Here is a 20,406-nt window from a genome sequence, read left to right as displayed (position 1 = left end):
GGCACACGCATGTGCCAACACATGTACACACACACACAGCCACAAGCCCACGCAGGCAGCACACAGATGGGCACACCTGTGCCCACAGACATGGCCCACGAGGCTTTACACAGGTCTCATTTATTAATTACTGCTAGAAAACGAGGAAGGGACCCAGCAGCCTGGCCAGGCACAGGCATTGGCACCCACCCACCTACCCCACGCATGTGCCACCACAGGGAATTGCATACTGGGGTCAGAGTGGCACAGTGGTGCCTTGTGTGCCATGGCTGGAGATGGCAATGGTGCTTGGTGTGCCAGGGCCAGTGTCAGGAATGCCATGGTGGTGCCTCATGTGCCAGGGCAGTTCCTCATGTGCCAAGGCACATGCCTCATGCCATGGTAATTCCTCATGTGCCATGGCTGGAGTCAGGAGTGCCTCAGAGAAGGATGCTGCCACATTGCCTCCTGTGCCAGGGTCAGTGTCAGGAGTGCCACAATAGTGCATCACATGCCAGGGTGGGGTTCAGATGTGCCACGGCAGTGCCCCACATGCCAGGACTGGAATCATGGGGCTCATGGTGGTACCTCACATACCAGGGCTGGGATCAGGGGTGCTATGGCCATGCCCCATGTGCCAGTGTTGGGGTGCCCGGGTTGGGGTGCCAGGGCGGTGCCTAGTGTGGTGGGGCTGCGGTGCGGCCGGGCAGGTCACAGCGGTAATGGTAGATCTGGAAGCAGAGGATGGCAGCAAGCAGCGAGGGGCTGGAGGCTCCTACCTTCTTGAAGCCCTGCCCCTCATAGAGCTGCTGGGCAGCCACCTGCACCATGGAGGTGGAGAGCACCACGGCCCCGAAGCCCCGTGCCCGGGCGAAGCGCAGCACCTCCCCACAGAGCGCTTTGGAGATGCCCTGGCCCCGGTAGTCCTTGTTGACCGACATTCGCTTCAGCTCCAGGGCCGTCCCTCTCTCTGCTGGATCCTCGGGTGGGGTCACAGCCACCATGCCCACCACAGTCCCCTTGGCCTCTGCCACCCAGAAGCAGGAGTTGGGTGCCCGCAGGTAGCTGCTGGAGATGTCGAGGAGGTCGGTGCTCAGAGCCTGCTGCACGTAGGTCGTGCTCAAGGAGCGGACCTGGACCCAGGAGGCCACCAGTGCCACCGCCACGGCACCCAGCCCCAGTACCCAGCAGCCGGCAGCCGCTCGTGCCCCGATGAAGAGGATGAGCAGCCCCAGCTGTGCCCAGGCCGAGCGCAGGAAGTGGCGGTAGCCGGCCGGGGCGTGCTCCAGGATGCCGCGGGCGAAGAGGCTCCGCACCGCCTCGTAGTCCTGCTCCCGGTACTGCCTGATGCGGTAGGACGCCATGGGCTACCAGCACCTGCGTGGTACAGGGGTGTCAGGGCACTGCCCGCCTTGGATGGGGACCCCCAAAGCATCCCCAAACCCCAGGAATCATTGCCCGAGCACCATGCAGCCACATCAGCTCCCCCTTCTCACCAAAACCCACCACCAGCAGCCCTGTTGAGGGTGTGCACCTCATCCCCCCATCGGGTCCCTGCCCTGACTACCCACCCCAGCCCTCCCCCCACATCTCTTTCCCCTTGGGGATCCTCTCCGAGTACCTCATGAATCCCAGAGAATCATAGAATTGTTAGGGTTGGAAGGGACCTTAAGGGTCATCCAGTTCCAACCCCCCTGTCATGGGCAGGGACACCCCGCACTACATCAGGTTGCTCACAGTCACATCCAGCCCGGCCTTAGAAACCTCCAGGGATGAGGTTTCCACCACCTTCCTGGGCAACCTGTTCCAGTGTCTCACCACTCTCATGGTGAAGAATTTCTTCCATCCCTCCAAGCATGACCATCTCACCCCAGATTTCCTCATTTCCCCCCAGTGCTGTTCCCATACAGGGATCCCCATGAAGGTGGAGGCAAAGTGGTCTCCTAGATGTGACCTCCAAGTTTCATCTCCCCCAGGCTGCAGGGAACAGGTTCAGGCTGGGACATCCAGGAGATGGGGAGCAGGGTCTGGGCAGGAAGATCTAGGGATGCCTGCTCCTCCCGCGAACAATCCCAGGGCCCCTAGCACTCACCGGTGGCACGGGCAGAAGCGGGCTGCTGCCTGGGCGCTCGTCCTTTGCCCTGCGGTGCCACTCTGGGAGCAGGGCAAAGGTACACAGGAGGGGCAGGGGGCGTGAGGGGCACAGAACCCCTGCGGGGGCTGCTCAGCATACGCTGTGGGCTCACGGAGCAGGGTCTAAGCCCACCCTGGGCAGGGACACCCCGAGCAGGCATGACCCCCTCAAGCCCTGGGGGAAGGGGGTGGGAATCCTGAGCCGCCAAAAACCCCGCGGGGGTCTGCACCGGCCTCGTTCCCGGGGGGGAAGGGAGAGTACCCCCTCACCCTGGGGTCCCTGCATCCCTTCCATTGGAGACTCCCAGTCCCCTCCACCTTGGCAGACTCCCTGTCCGACCCCCCGCACCTTCTGCTATCTGACATTGCGGCTCCAAGCAGCTTCGGGGGTGGCCGAGGTGAGATGTTGAGTGTCCCTCGCCAGACCCTGGGGGCCCGGCAATCCCCCAGCACAGTGCGGGGTTTGGGGAGGGGGCGGGGGAGCTTTGTTTCCCCCATCCCCGGCCTGTGCCCAAGCTGCTGCCCAAAGACGCAGGCTCGGTTCAACCCATCCTCTGCAACCCTCTGGCTGGGGAGGGGGAGTGGGGTCTCGTCTAGATTTAGGCAGGGGTGGTTCCGGCGGTTGTACCCCCCCCCCCCCCAACTTGGCCCTTACCCGGGCTGACGGCGGCTCCAGGGACGCGGCGAGCGCAGGCGCCGAACGGGAAGTGCCGCCCACGCCGGTACCGGGCCGCGGTCATAAGCCCGTCCCGGGGGGGCTGTGGGGTCACGCTGCGGCTCGGATGGGTAAATCCCGCGGAGGGGAGTGGATGTGTGTGGCGGGAGGCACAGGCTTCAGCGTGCGCATGGGGGGTGGGGAAGCCCCTCCCTCGCTGCTTATCGGGACCCTCATCCCCAACAAATGAAGGAGATGCCCTGGCACCGGACCGCCGCGAGGGGCAAGTATCAATAGGGGCGGTGTGGGGCTGAGCGCATTTAATCCCTTGCTCAGACCCCCTTAAAAGAGCTGCTGTACCCCCCAGCCCCCCACTATGGCACTCACCCAGCTCAGCCCCACAGGGGACTTGGCCTGGACCCAAGCCCAGGCTCAATGCCAGGCTCGTTGTGGCCAAGTCACTTATCCCTCAAACAAAGGCCACCAAAGCCCAAGGTGGGCACACAAAGAGCTCCTTGGAGACAGGCAACTCCCCAAGGGCAGGTGTCCAAGCTCCAGGGCACTGGCTGGTAACCATGCCCTGCCCTGGGATGCCTACTAGCACAAGCGATGGGACAAAGTAAGATCCTGTTCCAGAACCCCACAGTGGTGGCAACTGGTGGACCCTTCCCACGGGGGTGCCACGATGGTCTGTGCAGTGCCAGAAGCCCGCATCACCCAAAGGGAGTGGCACTCCTGGTACCTTGTGGCAGTGCAGGAAGAAGGACCCAGCCCAATACTGCACACAGTCCTTTATTTCTTCACCCCACATGGGGGCAATGCCTGACCTGCAGGCACCAAGGTGGGGCACACAGCTTGGGGGGAGTCTCCCTTGGGCAGCTGTTTCCCCCAGGGAACAAGGAGGTACCAAGGCCAGGCAGGGCACAGCCCGTCCCTGGAAACCTCTCCCAGCCCAAGGAGAGCTTGGTGGGAAGCAGCACAGCACTCACACCTCCTCAAGACATAGAGGACCTCTTTGAGCCCTGCAGACCCCACTGCATGTGGAATGAGGGTCCCTACCTCCCATGCCAGACCTGTGCCAGTGTGCAGGACACTTCCTGAGAAGTAGGACCCACTTGGCACAACAGGGAGGGACCTGGCACCCTGTGGCAATGTCATGTCTGGTAAGCCCAGTGAAGAGCAGCAGCCAGTAGCATAGCTGAGATGTGGGCACGGGGACATGCCTGGCCATGTGGGTGCCTGGACATGATGCCCACCATCCCATGGACCTCCATGCCCCTTGGCCCCGTGTAGGGCATGCACCTGGCCATGGCAGTGCCTGGGCACAATGCCCAGTCCTGGCGCTGCAACAGGGCTCAGGGAGTGCCGGAGAGGTCGTAGCGGTAGACAGTGATGGTGCAGTTGGCCAAGTGGCCATAGATGGTCGGTAGGACGTAGCGGCGGTGCCAGCAGAAACCCAGACGCTCGTAGAGGGCACGAGCCTCGTGCTGCACCATCAACGTGTTGAGCACCACAGCCTGGCACCCGCTCTGCCGGGCGAAAGCCAGCACAGTGCGCCCCAAGGCCGTGGCGATGCCCGAGCCTCGGTAACCCTTCCGCACCGCCATCCTCTTCAGGGCCAGCTCGCCCTCAGCGTCACCTGGCCGCACGCCCACTGTGCCCACCACCCTCTCATCTGCCTCCGCCACCCAGAAGCGGGCACCGGCGCTCTCGGCATAGGAAGCAGCGATGTCGCGCAGGTCGTCATCAAGGCAGTGCTCGATGTAGGTGTTCCAGGCGTAACCTAGGAGGTGCCGGGCGAGTGCCAGCAGCAGGGTGACAGCCAAGACAGGCAACAGGAGGGAGCGGGCGCTGGCCAGCAGCAGGCAGAAGGTGCAGCCCAGCAGCAGCAGCACCCATGGCTGCCGCAGGACGTGCTGGCACAGGGCGGGCACGTACTCGCTCATGCTGGCTGCAAAGACCTCGCGCACTGCATTGTAGTCCTCGTCTCGGTACGGACGGATCCGGTACTCCACCATGGTGCTGGCATCGGATGGGATGGGAGGGTGTTCAGAACCCTAACCAGCCCACAAGGCACAGGATCAGAAGGTGCTGCTGTCTGCACCCAGTACCCTCAGACTCCACCTTGCACCCCACATAACTGTGCTACCCCATTCCATCCTCCGAGGGACACTTCCCCAGCACTCCCAGGAAGGACCCTGCACCCCTCCCCACAAGTTCACATCCCACACCATGTGTTCCATGGATCCCTTGCACCCCCAAAAGGATCCTCACAGTACCCTCCAGCCTCCCTCTCTACACATCCATGGTCCCAGTCCCCCCATCCCAACGGTCCCCCCACCTCGGAACTCCCTCCCATTGCCACCCTGCTTCCAGCACCCCCTGGACTCCCCACCCCAGACTCACACAGTGCATCCCTACCCCCAGCACCCCACAGACCCCGCCCAATGCTCCCATTGCTCCCACCACTTCCCACACTCTCTCCTATGTCCCCATGCTCCCAGCACCTCCCAGACTCCCCCACCCTGGACCTCCCGGAGTGCTCCCACACTTCCAATACCCCCAGTTTTCTCCCCAGTGCTTCCAGCGCCCCCATTGCTCCCATCATGCCCTTAGACCCCCGACCAACCCCATGCCCCCATGCTCGCAGCACCTTTCCGCCAGCCCCAGTGTCCCCATTACTCCCAGTACTCCTCAGGGCCCCCATTCCCCCCCGCGCCCCTCACCCTGGCTCCGCCCCCTCCCTCCGCACCCTCCGCCCGCAGCCGCACCGCCGCCAGCGCCCGCCTGACGGAGACAGAGCTCGCTGCCCATTGGCCACCTCGCCTAACGGGATACGCCCCTCTCGCCGTCACGGACGAATAGGCGCCCAGCGAGGGTCGCAGACGCGCGAGCGACGCGATGACGCCAGTGGGAGGGACAGATCATCACGTGCTTCAGACCGACCGGGGCGAGGCCAGCGTAGGTAGGCGGAGCCTGGCTGCCGATCTGCCAATGATCGACGGGGGGCGGGCCTTGCTGGGACAGCGGGCAGAATCTAGCCCTGTCCCGTCCCCACAGACTCACGGGGCTGGGACATGGGGCAGGATTCGGCATCCGCAGGCAGAGGGGCAGCACAGCCAACTTTACTGGGTGGTATCCCGCACAGCAGTGACACCGGGAGCACCCGCTCCGGTTACGGTCCCCCATGGTTCCCCGCGCCTTCCCGGCCCCGCCGCTGGCACGGGCTGCAGCCTCTGGCCCCGCACGCCGAGCCTGCGGCCCTGGGGCAGCATCCTGTTCACGGTGCACGGCGGTGGGCTCGCAGCCGTTGCAGGCGTTGCCGCCGCAGCCGCAGCAGAAGATCGGGTGGCTCAGGGGTATCACCGGGCAGCCGCCCCCGTGTCCGCTGCCGCCGTACCCGGGCCAGGCGGAAGCTGCACTGGGTGGGCACATTCTCGTAGGAGACGTGGCACGGCCGGGTGGCCGCCTCGTAGCCTTCGGCCCGCGCTGTTACTTCATACTCGCCAGGATTCAGCAGTCGCCAGTAGTCCCCATCGAAGGCTGCAACAGCAGGGCTGTGATCAGGTGCCTCGGGAGGCATCTGTTCTGCCCCGTCCCTTGTCTTCGTCCTTCTCCTCATGCCTGTCCCTATCCCCATTCCCAACCTCATCCCACCCTCATCCCCATGTCCCTCCTCAATCCCATTCCTGTCCATCCCCATTCTCATCCTATTTCCATTCCCATCCCCACCCCACCCTATTCCCATCTCCATTCCTATCCCAAATCCCCATTCCCAACCTCATGCCCTCCCCATTCCCATCCCCATTTCTATCTCCATCCCTTCTTCAATCCCCTCCCCAGCCCCTTCACATTCCCATTCCCAAATCCCATCCTCATCTCACTGTACCAGTCCGGATGTCATGGTTGATGCCATCCACAGAGATAACAGCATTGGCGATGCCCTGCCCTGTGTCACTGTCCTGAACCACCCCCTTGATCCCACGGTGTACCTGGAACCACAAGTGGAGCTAACGTCAGGACACAGCTGTGTACCCACACATACAGGGGCACATGCCCTGGGCATGGGGGGGACACACCCTGGGCACATGCAGGCCCTGGACACAGGAGCACCCCCATTCCATATGGGGCACACACGTGCTGCAGATCACACATGTGCCTTGCATGCCAAGCCCACGCTTTGTGCCCATGGAGGTGCCCATAGACACATGGAGCCTTGGGAGTGTCTGGGGACCTCTGCGTTCTCCATCCAGCCCCTGACAAACTCTGAACTCTCAGTGCCCACACCCCCCAGAGCATGTCCTCCTTCCACCCAGGACCACAGTGCCACCCAGGGGTTTTCCCTGACCTGCTCCATGTAGAGCAGCAGTGACTCTCGGTTGTTCTCCCACTCGGTTGGCAGTTCGGACACGTGTGGGAACTTGTCACAGGAGAGCTCCACTGTGATCTCAAAGCAGTTGGTGTGCAGGTAGCTGAAGTCATTCATGCCTGAGAAGGATGGGGTGGGTATCATGGGGGGTCCCCATCTGAACCCACTCTCTGTCCTAAGCCCCCCACTCACTGCCAGGCACCGTGTGCCAGTTGGCTCCATTGATGATGTTGCCGAAGCGCATGAAGTCATCGTAGTGGCAGAGGCGCCGCTCCTCGCTGGCCATGGCCAGGTTGGAGGTGGCATAGACAGTGGCCAGCCAGCGGAACACGCCATCGTCAGCTGTGGGGGTCAGCTCCTGTGCCTTCCAGTAGGTCCTGGTCATATCGAAGGGGTAGGTGACCACCAGCTCCCCGCCGTGCAGGTTGGCACTCAGCACGAAGGGGTATCGCTGCATCCAGTCGATCACTGCCCGCGTCTCAGGGGCCACCTGGAGGAACCTCGTGTCAGATGGCATCGTGGCAGCTCCTGTTGCCCTCTCCTCAGGGTCCTTGGTCAAGAACGTGTGGGTCCATCCCCAGGGATGGGGGTCCAAGGGTGTCCGGATTGGTGCAGGATGGGGACAACGTGGCCAGGGGCATCCAGGATGGGGACAGGGTAGCTGGGGGATGCCAAAGCTTGTGCAAGATGAGGACAGGGTGGCTCGAGACACTCACAATGAGCGTAGGGTGGCCAGGGACAGCCTGGTGCAGGATTGGCACAAGAGGGATGCCCAAAGGAGGGGTGAGTTTCGGGGTGCCCATGGGTCTGGCTCACCGTGGCATTGGCAAAGGTGTAGTACTCAGGGATGGGGATGTAGTGGTTGGGGAACTCGTGGGGCACCAGGTCATTGTCCTCGGCATCCCACAGGGCTGTGTTGAGGTCGGCGAAGTTGTGGTTGAGGTCGATGCCCTCATAGGTCCAGCGGCCCATGGCCCAGCCCGACAGCTCCGAGCCCTGCCAGGGGACTGCGTCACTGGGGACCGGGTCACGGCGGACCGGCACCGGGGCAGCCCCAGGGGAGGGTGGGGGCTCAGCTCCGTGGCCCCAGGTCACCCCAGCCTACCAGCTTGTAGGCGGTCTCGTAGCCGTCGGGGTTCATGGAGGGCAGGAGGTGGATGCGTGTCTCTGTGACCAGCTGCACCACGCGGGGGTTGCCCAGGCGGAACTCCCGGCACAGGTACTCCATCAGGTTGAGCAGCAGCTCCCGGCCCAGCACCTCATTGCCGTGCATCCCAGCCACGTAGCGGAACTCAGGCTCACCTGCCAGGAACGGTGACCAGCCCTACATGCCCCATCCTGCACCAGCTGGGCATCCCCGGCCATCCCGGTCTCATCCTGCACCAGCTGGGCATCCCCAGCCACCCTATCCCCACCCTGCACCAGCCTGGGCATCCCCAGCCACCCTATCCCCATCCTGCACCAGCCTGGGCATCCCCAGCCACCCTATCCCCATCCTGCACCAGCCTGGGCAGCCCCAGCCACCCTATCCCCATGACAGACATCCCCAATCACCCTGTCTCCATCCTGCATCATCCTGGGCATCCCTGGCCACTCCATCCTGCCCCAGCCTGGGTGTCCTTGGGCACCACGTTGCCATCGTGCAGCAGGCTGGCACGTACCCACTTCGTGGTGCCCAGGGTTGTCGGAGATCTCCATGACGTACATCTTGAGGCCCAGGTAGCTCTTGCCGATGCTGTAGATGCGGGTGATGTCAGGGCACTCATCGCTCACCCGCTTCATCAGCTGCCAAGGGAGGGTACAGAGCTCTGTGCCAGGGTCTGGGAGAACCCCAAGGTTATGGAGACCCCCTGCCCCCTGCCAGTGTGACTCAAAGGGTGTAGAACCCCTCCTGCCCCACAGTTGGCTAAGCCCAGGGGTGCAGAAACCCCTTGCCCCACGCTGGCATCCACGCAGGTCATGGAGACCCTTTGTCCCATCCCAAGGTGCCCTCCAGGGCAGAGACCATCTGTCCCATGCCAAGGTGTCCTAGGGGTGCAGTGACCCTCTGCTCCATGCCAGGGTGTCCCCAGGGATGGAAAGACCCCCACTGCCTGATGCTTAGGTGCTGTCAAGGGCACAGAGAGCCTCCTGCCCCGTGCCAGGGCTGCAGGGTGGGGGGCACCTTTCTCATCTCCTTGTAGTTATGATGGCGGAAATCCAGCTTGTCAGTGGGCAAGGGCTGGCTGTGCCAGGCGTAGATGTTGTTCGGGTCTGCCAGGAGCCAGGTTGGCACAGAGGGGACAAGAGGGGACACAGTCAGAGATCCCACAGCTTGGACCTCAACCTGGGCACAGAACACGCCCATCCCGAGCACTCACAGGTTGGGGTGAGGGGGGTGGGCAGCAGGCACCCACCTGGCATGGCGCAGCCAAGGACCTCTGCCCGCAGGCAGATGGTGCCATTCTGGAACCAGCTCTGGGGGTTGATGCGCAGGTAACGTGCCACCACCGGCGTGGGCAACAGGTTGAGCACTGGTGTCTCGGGGTCCTTGTTCCCAGGGAAGACCTGGCAGGGGGACATGGATGTAGTCCCTGTGGGTCCCCTGTGCCAGGGGGCACCCAGCCAGGGGGCTGCCTGCTGTGCCCTAAAGGGTTGCAGACACCACAGCAAGTCCTGACCCCACTGCAGCCCCTCGTGAGGAGCAGACACAGGGTTGGGTGGGGTGGGAGAGCCTGAGCTGCTCTATGCCCAAAACCTGCCACCCCAGCACCCACAGAGGGGGAGTCCCCAGGAATGAGCACAGGGATCCTCAAACCTCCTTCTGGCACAAGGGCCTCAAACCTATCAAACCCACCCCTAGCACAGGGACCCTCAGACCCCCCTCTGGCACAGGGACCCCAAAACCCACTCAAGGCACAGCTCTGTCACAGAGACCCCCAGCCTGCTCCTGCTCCAGCACAAGGATCCCCAAACCCACCCTGTCACAGGGACCCTGTCCTGGCATCATCCTGGCACAGTGACCCAGACCCACGCCCGGCACAGGGACTCCCAAAGCACAGCCCTGGCACAGGGATCCCAAATCCACTCCTGGCACAGACCTGGCATACAGAGCCTCAAACCTTCTCCCAGCACAGGGACGTCAAGCCCCAAATGCAGTCTGCTATAGGAACCCCCAAACCCATTCTGACACAGAGACCCTGAGTGGGCAGCACCCCCCTCTCACACCTCCTTGCACACACGTGTGCACTGCTCACAGCCCCTCCGTCCTTGCACACGTGTGTGACCCTGCACGTGCAGTGCTCACCTGTGCTCCTGAGCACCAGGCTGCTGTGTCCACCTTTGGGCACAGCCAGAGGTGCCAGCAGTGCCACACAGACTCACCTGTGCCCACATCACACTCACACTCGTGAGCACTGGGGGGTCTGGCAGGCAGCTGGGGACAAGTGGCCTTTGTGCTTGGTGCCCAGAGGTGGGGAGAAGCACTGGAGGATACTGCTGGGGGATGCCAAAGGCAACAGAGCTGGGGCCCAGCCCAGTGCCAGCTGGCACGGCTAACTCTGGCACAGTTACCCTTCTGGCATGGTTAATCCTTCCAGTGTGGTTAAACATCCTGGCACAGTTAACCCCCCAGCATGGTTAACCCCCTGGCTGGGTTATCCCCCTGGAGCAGTTAACCCTGACGTGGTTAACTCCCTTGGCACAGTTCTCCCTGGCGCAGTTAACTCCTCAGCGTGGTTAACCCTGGCGCAATTATCTCCCTGGCACGACTAACCCCACATGCCCTCTTTGCTGTGATTAACCCCACATGGTCTGCCTGGGGAACCAGCTAGGCTGGGCAGTGCCAGCGGGGTCCCTGCCCCCACCACCCCACCCAGGGCCATCCCCCGCGGGCACCTACCACCTCCTGGGTGCCATTGCGGCACGGGTGCCAGGTGTGTGTGTCGTTGCTGACCTGGACCTTGTAGGATGTCACCCAGTCGTACCTGCACGGGGAGAGGCTCAGCAGGCTCCTGTCCTGTCCTGTCCCCCTCCCCACCACCACCCAACCCCAGCCTGGTGCCTTACGTCCAGATGGAGTTGAGCCCCTGGGTGATGATGCCAGTGAAGTTGGTGAGGCGGCGGGCATCCACCTCCAGCCACTGCTCCCTGTCCTCCCGCCCTGCACACCAGCCCCCGTCGTAGAAGTCCCCATCGTAGAGCCCTGACTGTGGGGTGGGGGAGGACAGGTGGGACAGGAGGGGAACTCAGGGCACTCACTGCCCACATGTCCCCAGCCCTGCTGTGCCCCACAGCTCTGGCACGGCACTGGCACAACAACTGGTGCTGCCACTGGCCATGGTGGGATAAGACACCTCCTGCTACACCTGTGCCAGGCACACACCAGGCACATGCCAGGCACATGCCCTGTGTCCTACCTGGATGTTGAGGCGGCCACGGTGTGCCCCCAGCCCATAGCGCTTGTGGCTGGAGGCTCGCAGCTGGGAATCCAACACCCGCAAGGACTCCAGCCCCAGCGGAGGACACCCTGGGGACAGACAGAGCAGGGGGTGCCAGGCTGGCTCAGAGAACCCTGGGCACGGCTGACAACCCACCCTGTGCCCTCCTGCATGGGGCAGGAGAGACGTCTAGCAGGTGCCATGCTGTGGGATGTGTGCCTGCCCTGGTCTGTGTCATGGAAACCCTGCTCCATGCCAGACAAACCTCTCCTCATGGCACTAAACCCCACACCATGTCCTGCAAACCCTGCCCCACGTCATGCAGCCCCCACGGTGTGCCACACAAACCCTGCCCCACGTCATGCAGCCCCCACGGTGTGCCACACAAACCCTGCCCCACGTCATGCAGCCCCCACGGTGTGCCACACAAACCCTGCCCCACGTCATGCAACCCCCACGGTGTGCCACATGCGTGACACTGTGCAGGGCATGTGTGACAGCATGGAGACCACACACATGGTGGCATATGCAGGGGGTGTGGGTGACAATGCAGGGGCCACATACATGCCATGGCATGTGCCTGGCACATGCAGTGCCCCATGTGTGGGCACAAGCCAAGGTGTGTGGGTGTGCACCCAGAGCTGAGCACCACACTGGTCCCAGTGTGTGTGCCTGGCACAGAGGTGAGTGCCTGGCACAGATGTGAGTGCCTGACACAGGGGTGTGTGCATGGCACAGAGGTGAGTGCCTGGCACAGAGGTGAGTACATGGCACAGAGGTGTGTGCCTGGCACAGACACGAACACAGACATGTGCCCCTGCCAGTCCCCGTGCCCACTCCCTGAGCATAGGTACCAGGCTCCTGCGGAGCAGCTGCCTCCTTGGCTGGAGCCTTCGGCCTCTTCTTCCTCACCACCTTCTTCCTCACCACCTTCACACGCACCAGCTTCTTCCTGGCTGCCGGGGCTGGAGGGGCAGAACGGACTCCCCAATGAGGGGGGTGGGGCCCGGGGTCACCCTACAGCACCCCAGGGCTGGCCCCTGTGCACCCACCCTGCACCCCATCACCCACACACACACGTGTGACACACCCCCCTGTGCACGGGCACTTGGAGCCTCCTCCCTCCATATACACACAGCTGTGCACACACACACACTTGTGCACACACACTTGTGCACACACACACTTGTGCACACACACACTCTTGTGCACACACACACTCTTGTGCACACAGCCCTGCACATGGGACCACAAATACACATCCCTGTGCACACACACACTTGTGCACACATGCACACTTGTGCACACATCCCTGCACACACATCCTTGTACACACACACCCAGCACACACATCCCTGTGCACACATGCACACACACTTGTGCACACACATCCCCGTGCACACAGACACACAGACACACACACATGTGCACGGGGAATCACAGGCTGTGCACACACGCAGTCGTGCACACACAGCCCTGCACATGGAGTCACACACCAAGAGCTGTGCACACACATCCTGCACACACACACTGTTGTGCAGACACAAACACTTGTACACAGACTTGCACATCCTGCACATGTGCAGTGCACACAGTTGTGCACACACAGAGCCCCTGCAGGTGGAGCTGTGCACACACACAGCTTGTGCACACACACAGCTTGTGTACACGCAGCCCTGCACACACACACGCGCACACACAGAGAGCCATGCACTCACGTCCTGCACACCCACAGGCTGTTGTGCACACACACGGAGCACCCCCGTCCCCGAGATGCCCCCGCCCCGCGTTTGTGCACTGAGTTGTGCAACCACGCGCTTGTGCACCCACACCCACACTTGTGCACACCCCCTCCCTGCACACCCTCTTTACATATGCACAACCCCCTTCTCCCCGCCGTGCACACGAGCTCGTTTTCGCTTCTCCCCTCCTTCCCCCTTTCTCCTACCTTTGCCCCCGGGGGTCCCCTCCTGCAGCCCCTCGCGCTCGGAAGGACCGGGGCTGGCCGGGGTCGCGCTCACCGGGGAGGGGGACGCCCCGGTGCCTTTGGGAGGTGCCGTCGCTGTGCCCTTCGGGGGGGTCCCGGTGCCTTTCGGGGGTCTCGTGGTGTCCTTCGGGGGGGCTGCCCCAGTGCCTTTGGGGGGTGCCGTCGTTGTGCTCTTCGGGGGGGTCTCGATGCCTTTCGGGGGGCTTGTGGTGTCCTTCGGGGGGGCTGCCCCAGTGCCTTTGGGGGGTGCCGTCGCTGTGCCCTTCTGGGGGGTCCCGGTGCCTTTCGGGGGGCTCGTGGTGCCTTTCGGGGGAGCTGCCTCAGTGCCTTTGGGGGGTCCCGCCGTGATGCCCTTCGGGAAGGGTCCACTGCCTCTCGGGGGGGTCGCGGTACCCTTCCGGGGGGCCGCCCCACTGCCCTTGGGAGGTGCCGTTGTAATGCCCCTCGCGGGGAGCCCGGTGCCTGGCGGGGGGCCGGTGGTGGTGCCCATCCCCGTGGCCGTGGGCCGGGCGGGCTGGGCAGGGAGGGGCGGCAGCCCTCGGGGTCTGGGGGTGCTGCGGGAGGGCGCAGCCCGGGACCCCCCGGGGGCCACTAGCAGTAGGAGCAGGGCGAGGGGCAGCCCCGGCATGGCCGCGGCGGAGCGGAGCGGTGCAGCCCCGCCGGCCCTGCCCGGTCCTGCCCGGTCCTGCCGGCCCCAGCCCTCCCCCGCCCGCCCCTCCCCGCCCCTGCCCCCGCCTGCCTGGGACCCTCCGGGGGGGTCATCGCTGCCCGCACCGTGCCCACACCGAGCCGGGTCCCGCCGGGCTGTGCCCGGGTCTGAGGGGGAATGTGTGTAAAACTGTCCCGGATGCCCCTCTCCAGCGTCACCAGCTGGTCCCAGAGCCCCTCGAACTGGGGACTTCGGTTCCATACTGCTACCCTTGTAGTCCTTGCACTGGGTCCCCACCGTGTCCCCAGTGTGTCTTTGGTGTCCCCAGAACCATGTCCCCACTGTCCTCACAGTGTCCTCACTACTCTTGCACTGTGTCCCCAGTGTTCTCAGCATCGGTCTCCACTGTCCTCAGGACCATTCAGTGTCCCCACTGTCCTCAGGACCGTGTCCCCACTATCCCCAGGATTGTTCAGTGTCCCCACTGTCCCCAGCACTGGGTTTCCATTGTTTCTAGTGCTATTCACTGTCCCTGATGTCCCCAGCACCATGTCCTCACTGTTCCCAGCACTCTGTAGTGTCCCCACCACCCTTGCACCCCACAATGTCCTCACCACCCTTGCACTATGTCCTCACTCTGCCTGAGAACCTTTTGGTGACCCCACTGTGCTCAGCACCCCTCAGTGTCCCCATGGTCAGTGGGTGCCCACTGTCCCCCGGCACATGCCAAAGTGTGTGCTGGGTGCCCCACGGGCCCTGTGCCATGCTCCCCAGGATGCCAGGAAACCTCGAGTGCTTCCCTGCCATGCCCAGCACCGTCACAGCTGGAGGGGCTCAGCTCTTCCCGTTGGTGCCACCGGCCGAGCCTGGGGGACCTGGGGGGCCCCAGGAGCCGGAGCAGAGCCTGACCAGGCTCTGCAGCCAAGTCCCAGCCCAGCAGGCATCAGAGAGATCCAGATCCAGCCCTGGCTTCTCCAGGCAGTGGGGATGCCCTGCCTGGTGCTCTGCCCAGAAGGGACTCCCAGGGACGGCGGTGCCCGCAGTGCCCGGAGCACTAGGACATCGCCAATGGGACCACAGGAGCTGGGCACAGGCCAGCACTGTGGCAGGTGTGAGTGGCCTTGCCACACCCCGTGTCACCTCCCTGACCAGGTCACCTCCCTGACATAGATTTGAAGTCTGTGCAGTGCCAGAGCTGATGCCAGTCCAGTGGGGTGCCCAGGGTGGAAGGCTGGGGTCCAGGTTGGGTTGCCCAGGGGCCACTATGCCACTGAGGGAGAAGGTTTCTGTGTCTTACCTCTGCCCCCACCCAGCGAGGGACCCTTCCAAAAGCCACACCACTGTCGTCAGCCTCCCATGAGCTCATTTTCCACCCCAAAAGGACTTTCCCCAAAGTCCTGACTTCTTTGGAGACATTTCCTACAGCCTCCAGCCAAAGGAGTGGGAGGGAGAGGGCTGGGCTTGGGCCACAGGCAGCCTTTGGTGGCACCTCTGCCTTCACCTGATTCATGGCAGGCTGGAGTGGCACTGGCAACTCCGACTGTTGGTGCCATCCCTTCCCCCTCTACCATGTCCCTGTGGGGCTGCCCCAGAGCTCACTGCAGCCCTTGTGTGCCCCAGGGATGCTGCTGTGGGATAGAGTCCTCTGGCCCTGCAGCACCCAGGGATGCTGCTGTGGGATGGGATCTTCCATCCCGGCATCTCCTGAGGATGGTTCTTCTCCATCACTGCTCAAGACCAGAGAATGGCTGAAACTGGGCTGGCACAGGGCCCAGATGTCTGGCATACAGGATGAGTCTTTGTCTCTTGGGGCTGGATGGTGGGAAGGGTTTCACCACGAGCTGAGGCATCTCTCACATCCTGTTGAGGGCTCTGGAAAGGGTCCAGGAGTGGTGGCCGCCTGCACCGTCCCCACTCAGCCCCCCTGCGATGGCACTTTCTAGGTTTGCTGAAGACCTGGCACCTCTCTGCCCCCTCTTGGCTGAGGCGGTGGGCACATGGCCCAGCTCCGGGGCAGGAGAGGCCAGTTTGGGCTGGCCCTGCTCGCAGCTGGCTGGGGCCAAGGCACACACAACCTTGGCAGGCTCTCTGCTCTCCGATTCTGCTCTGCTCAGCACTTCCAGGGATGTTGTGAATTTCCCCATGGAGCCTGGCTCCGACTCAAGCCGGCCGCGTCCACAGCGCCGGCAGCTGCCAGATCCCACTGGGGGAGATGCCTTAAAGGCGCCGTGCTCTATCCCAGCAGGAATGCCACTGGATAGATGCCAGGACCCGGCTCCCCCCGTGGCACCCCGCAGCTGGATCTGGGCCGAACCCATCAACTGGGTCCTGGATCTGCTGGCACCGCTGGTGATGGTGCTCCTATTCTGCTTTCCATGGGTGTGGAGAAGCCCATCTGAGATCCCTGCTACCGGGGGGGGATCCCAAAAGAGGGATTCCCCCTCGGAGTGGAATGGCTGAGCCCCACGTTCCCACATCGGGTCCTGGGGATGCCAGCGCCCTGCACCTGGTGCCAGTGCTGCTGCCCGCCTGGCTCGCTGCCCCAAGCTGCCCCAGCCGTGGCCGAGGTCGGGGGACACCAGCCAAGGCAAACTCTGGTGGCCACCAGACTGGCCACAGGACTCGTGTCCAAACCGCCTGGCACTGCCACATTCACCCAACGCTGCCCAGGCCAGTGGCTCAGCACGTGGGTGCCCAAGCTGGGTGAGGGGGCCCTGTGCTGGGCATGGGGTCCCTGGACCAGCCTGGCCCCGTGGCCCCATCCCACAGTGGGGACGTGGGCTCTGCCCAAGCAGGGGCTGGGGGTGCTGGACACCCTCTCGGAGCATCCCAGGAGGGCTCCCTGGCAATGACAGGTTGGGGTGAAGGGTCGGGGTGCAGGTTAAGGTTCAGGGCTGGGGTGCAGGGTTGGGGTGCAGGTTAAGGTGCAGGGTTGGGGTGTAGGGTGGGGTGCAGGGTTAGGGTGCAGGCTGGGGTGCAGACTCCATCCACGGACCATGACAGCCCTGTTGTGGTCCGCTGCAGCGGGGCCCGGCTGGGGAGGGAGCAGTGCCGGGGACAGTGGTGGAGACAGAGATGGGGACAGGGACGTGTCCCTGTGGGGGTCCCGCTGCAGCTGAGGAGTCCTGCTCTCATCTGTGCCTCATTAACCTGCTGCAAGGAGCAGGGTGCATGTGGCACGGGATGGGCACAGGCATGGCTCTCCTGTGCTCCAGGGCATCTGCAGAGCCTGAGCAGAGGCCAGGGTGATGGCTGGGCACAAGCTGGGGCATGGGGGGATAGAGAGGAGGTGGGGTGTGTGTGCTCAACCCCTCAGCTCCTGCCCCTTCCCAGGACCTGCCCCCTGTGTCCCCTCAGCTCCCCCCAAGGTCCCTGTGACACCCCAAGGATTTCGGGTGGCCTCAGGGGGTGATGCCAACCCCCATAGGAGCAGGGTCCCTTTGCCCCACACAGTCGAGCCCTTCACTGGCAGCAGACCCCGGGGTGGTGGCAGGAGCCATCCCCGGTGCCCTGGGTGAGGGGGCACAGGGGGCAGGTCCCCCTCTGCTGCAGCTCAGCCTGGAGTGCAGCTTCAAGAGCCATCGAGCGCTCGCTTGCCATCAAGTGCCAATTGCGGCACCAGCTGCACTGCGGCACAGTGCCAGGAGCCGAGGGTGGCTATACCCCCTGGCAGCCCCCCGTGATTGTCATGGTCCCCAGCAGGTCGTGCCCATGCTGGGGGGTGCATTTTGGCTGGGGAGTGAGGACCTCCCTGCAGGCAGAGGGGCTCTGGGACATGCCACATGGCAGCATCCCGTGGGTGCCAGACCCAGGCTGGCCTGGGTGATAACTGTGCCCCATGGAAAGATGGCATGTCCCCAAGGGGGTCACCAGGAGGAGGTGGCCCCGAACATGTGCTGATGCCACACTTGGTGCCACCACCCTCCTGTACACACTGGCTCTGGCAGACAGGGACTGCCCACCACAGGTTACCAGTTTGACCAGTGCCCAGTGGCTGGTGCCAGCTGTGCCAGGCTTCCATTCACCCTGGCCTGTGCTGGCACCCATCAGCATCCTGCGCACCCGCAGCCTCATTAACCTTTCTTGATTAGGGCAATTATTTCAGGCACATTATCCTCTAATCTAAACATCTCAGCTCTGCTGCACCCGCAGCCTCCAGGGGCTGGGTGCCAGGGACCATGCCAGGGTGGGGACATGCCCCCAGGGTCCCCAGCTGGGGGTCTGGTCCCTGCCCTGCCTTGTCCCAGACTCATGGGCAGAGACCCTCCTGCAATGGAGTGGATGTGAGGTGGAGGGTGAAGAGGGGCTGGGAGGGTCTTTGGGGTGACCACAGCTCTTTGGACTCCTCACCCCAGCAGCCCCCACGTGTGTCCTGGGGGTGGAGGGGACCCTTGCATGGGGCCGGGGGTCTCTGGGGGAGCCCGCAGCTGAAGGAACTCTCTCCCCTCAGCCGAGGGGCTTGGGAGGAGCTGAGTGGGCTGTGGGTACACCCTGGGGGCCAGTGCCTAATAATAATAATTAGTAATTTATTAATTAATAGATAAATATTTAGGGCTGTTGAGGTAGATGAAGGTGCTGGGAGGGTACTTGGTGGTGACACTTCTTTGGGGGCAGTAGCTGGGATTTTGGGATTCCCTTGCCAACTCTGCATGCCAGGTCCTCCTGGCACAGCCCCGTGCCCACCCTGCTCAGCTGAGGGTGCCTGGGTAAGGGCAGAGCCCTGTTCGGGGCATCCCTGTTTGGGATCTCAGAGTCCTCCCCCAGGCCATTCCTTCCATGGATGGTGAGGGTCCCAGTCCCTGTTTGGTGGCAGCACCAGTGGGGGTCTGCAGCTTCCCTGCCATGCAATGAGCTGCAAGGCCTCAGCTGCCTGCGAAAGGGTCCCCACATAGGTGCTGCCCACATGGGCAGGCCTGGGGCAGGGAGATGCAGGGCATGGACCCCTGGAGGCTGTGAGGGTGCAGGGTGGGTGCTGCCAGCACAGAGTGGCCGGGTGATGGGGGGGTGGTGTGGGTCGAGCCCCCCATCGCTCCTGCTGCTGCTGGGCTGATGTCCCCATCCCCGGGGGTGTCCCCATGTACAGTCCCCTTCACACTCACAGACGCCCCCCCAAAGCCGGTGCCCTTCTGCAAGGCCTTTTATTTCCATGTCAGAAAGCCCCTCCCCGAGCTCCTGTGCCACCGCGGCGGGGTGACCCTGCCCCCAGGGGTGGCTGTAGGGCTGTCCCCTAACCCGCGGGACCCCTGTAGTCACCCCAGGCAGGACCCAGCACCGAGTGAGGGGCAAGAGGTACAGCACCGGGAGGGGGACGCTGAGCAGGACACGGCAGTGTCACCGTTACACAAGACACGGGGTGGGGGGACACTGGCCACCCCCACGGGTGGGATGCGGGCAGGGGGAGTGGGGATGTTTTGGTTTCTTTTCCCTTTTACCCTTTATTTACAAAATTCCCGGCTGAGAGGAGAAGGAAAACCCCGGCTGGGGATGGTGGGGAGGCAATGCCAGGGCCGGGAAGGGGGGATCTTGCCTGCTGCTAAAAAGAAGAATAACAGTGTTAATGACAGTGATAACGATGAGAAAAGAGCTGCGGTGACGGCCTGGGGCGGGCCGGGGACCGTGTTGTACCCACGCAGGGGTTGGGCTTGAGGGGTTCAGGGAAGCCCAGACCCCCCACCTGGGTCCTGGTCCTGTGTGGGGGTGTGGGGTGCAGGCAGAGATCCGGCCCCAGCCCCCCCGGGAGCTGCGGGTGGGCAGCTCCAGATGTGGAGCTGCACATCTGGGGAGAGCGAGTGCTGGCCACAGCCGTGAGAGAGCCCGGAACAGTGTGTGGGAGAGAGCGAGGTCCCGCCGGAGCTTCCGCCCTGCCCCCGAGCAGCCATCCTGCCCTGGAGCATCCATCCCGTCTTGGAGCGTCTGTCCCATCTCAGAGCATCCATCCCTCCCACCCCAGAACATCCATCCTGCCATGGAGCATCAATCTCATCTTGAGGCATCCCTCCTGCCCTGGAACATTTCTCCACCCTCCTCCAGAGCATCTATCCTATCCTGGAGCATCCATCCCATTCTAGAGCATCCCTCCTGCTCTGGAACATCTATCCTGTTCTTGAGCATCTATCCTGCCCCTGGAATATCCCCCTATCCTACTCCGAGCACCCATCCTGCCCTGGAGCATCCATCCTGTCCTGGGATATGCCCCCATCCTGCTCTGAAGCATCC

At 63.4% G+C, this 20,406-nt stretch overlaps 3 protein-coding genes across 3 annotated transcripts; all 3 read right to left on the bottom strand.

Annotated features, from left to right (window-relative positions):
• Positions 1 to 656: 656 nt before the first annotated feature.
• LOC128974751 (putative N-acetyltransferase 8B) lies at positions 657 to 1,343 on the bottom strand. Its single transcript, XM_054391447.1, has one exon. The coding sequence runs from the start codon at positions 1,341 to 1,343 to the stop codon at positions 657 to 659; it is 687 nt and encodes a 228-aa protein (XP_054247422.1).
• A 2,779-nt stretch (positions 1,344 to 4,122) lies between these two features.
• Positions 4,123 to 4,785, bottom strand: LOC128974750 (probable N-acetyltransferase 8B). The gene has a single exon (XM_054391446.1). The coding sequence runs from the start codon at positions 4,783 to 4,785 to the stop codon at positions 4,123 to 4,125; it is 663 nt and encodes a 220-aa protein (XP_054247421.1).
• A 1,262-nt stretch (positions 4,786 to 6,047) lies between these two features.
• On the bottom strand, positions 6,048 to 14,451 carry CPXM1 (carboxypeptidase X, M14 family member 1). Its single transcript, XM_054391445.1, has 14 exons — positions 13,503 to 14,451; positions 12,409 to 12,519; positions 11,534 to 11,643; positions 11,184 to 11,323; positions 11,017 to 11,101; positions 9,533 to 9,683; positions 9,301 to 9,389; positions 8,798 to 8,921; positions 8,242 to 8,438; positions 7,953 to 8,132; positions 7,329 to 7,626; positions 7,116 to 7,255; positions 6,657 to 6,759; positions 6,048 to 6,310 (listed from the first exon to the last, which is right to left on the bottom strand). The coding sequence occupies exons 1-14, from the start codon at positions 14,449 to 14,451 to the stop codon at positions 6,048 to 6,050; spliced, it is 2,940 nt and encodes a 979-aa protein (XP_054247420.1).
• Between the last annotated feature and the right edge of the window lie 5,955 nt (positions 14,452 to 20,406).

The sequence above is a fragment of the Indicator indicator genome, chromosome 23, assembly GCF_027791375.1.
Source record: "Indicator indicator isolate 239-I01 chromosome 23, UM_Iind_1.1, whole genome shotgun sequence".
NCBI lineage: Eukaryota > Metazoa > Chordata > Aves > Piciformes > Indicatoridae > Indicator > Indicator indicator.
This window is presented reverse-complemented; position numbering and strand designations above follow the sequence as displayed.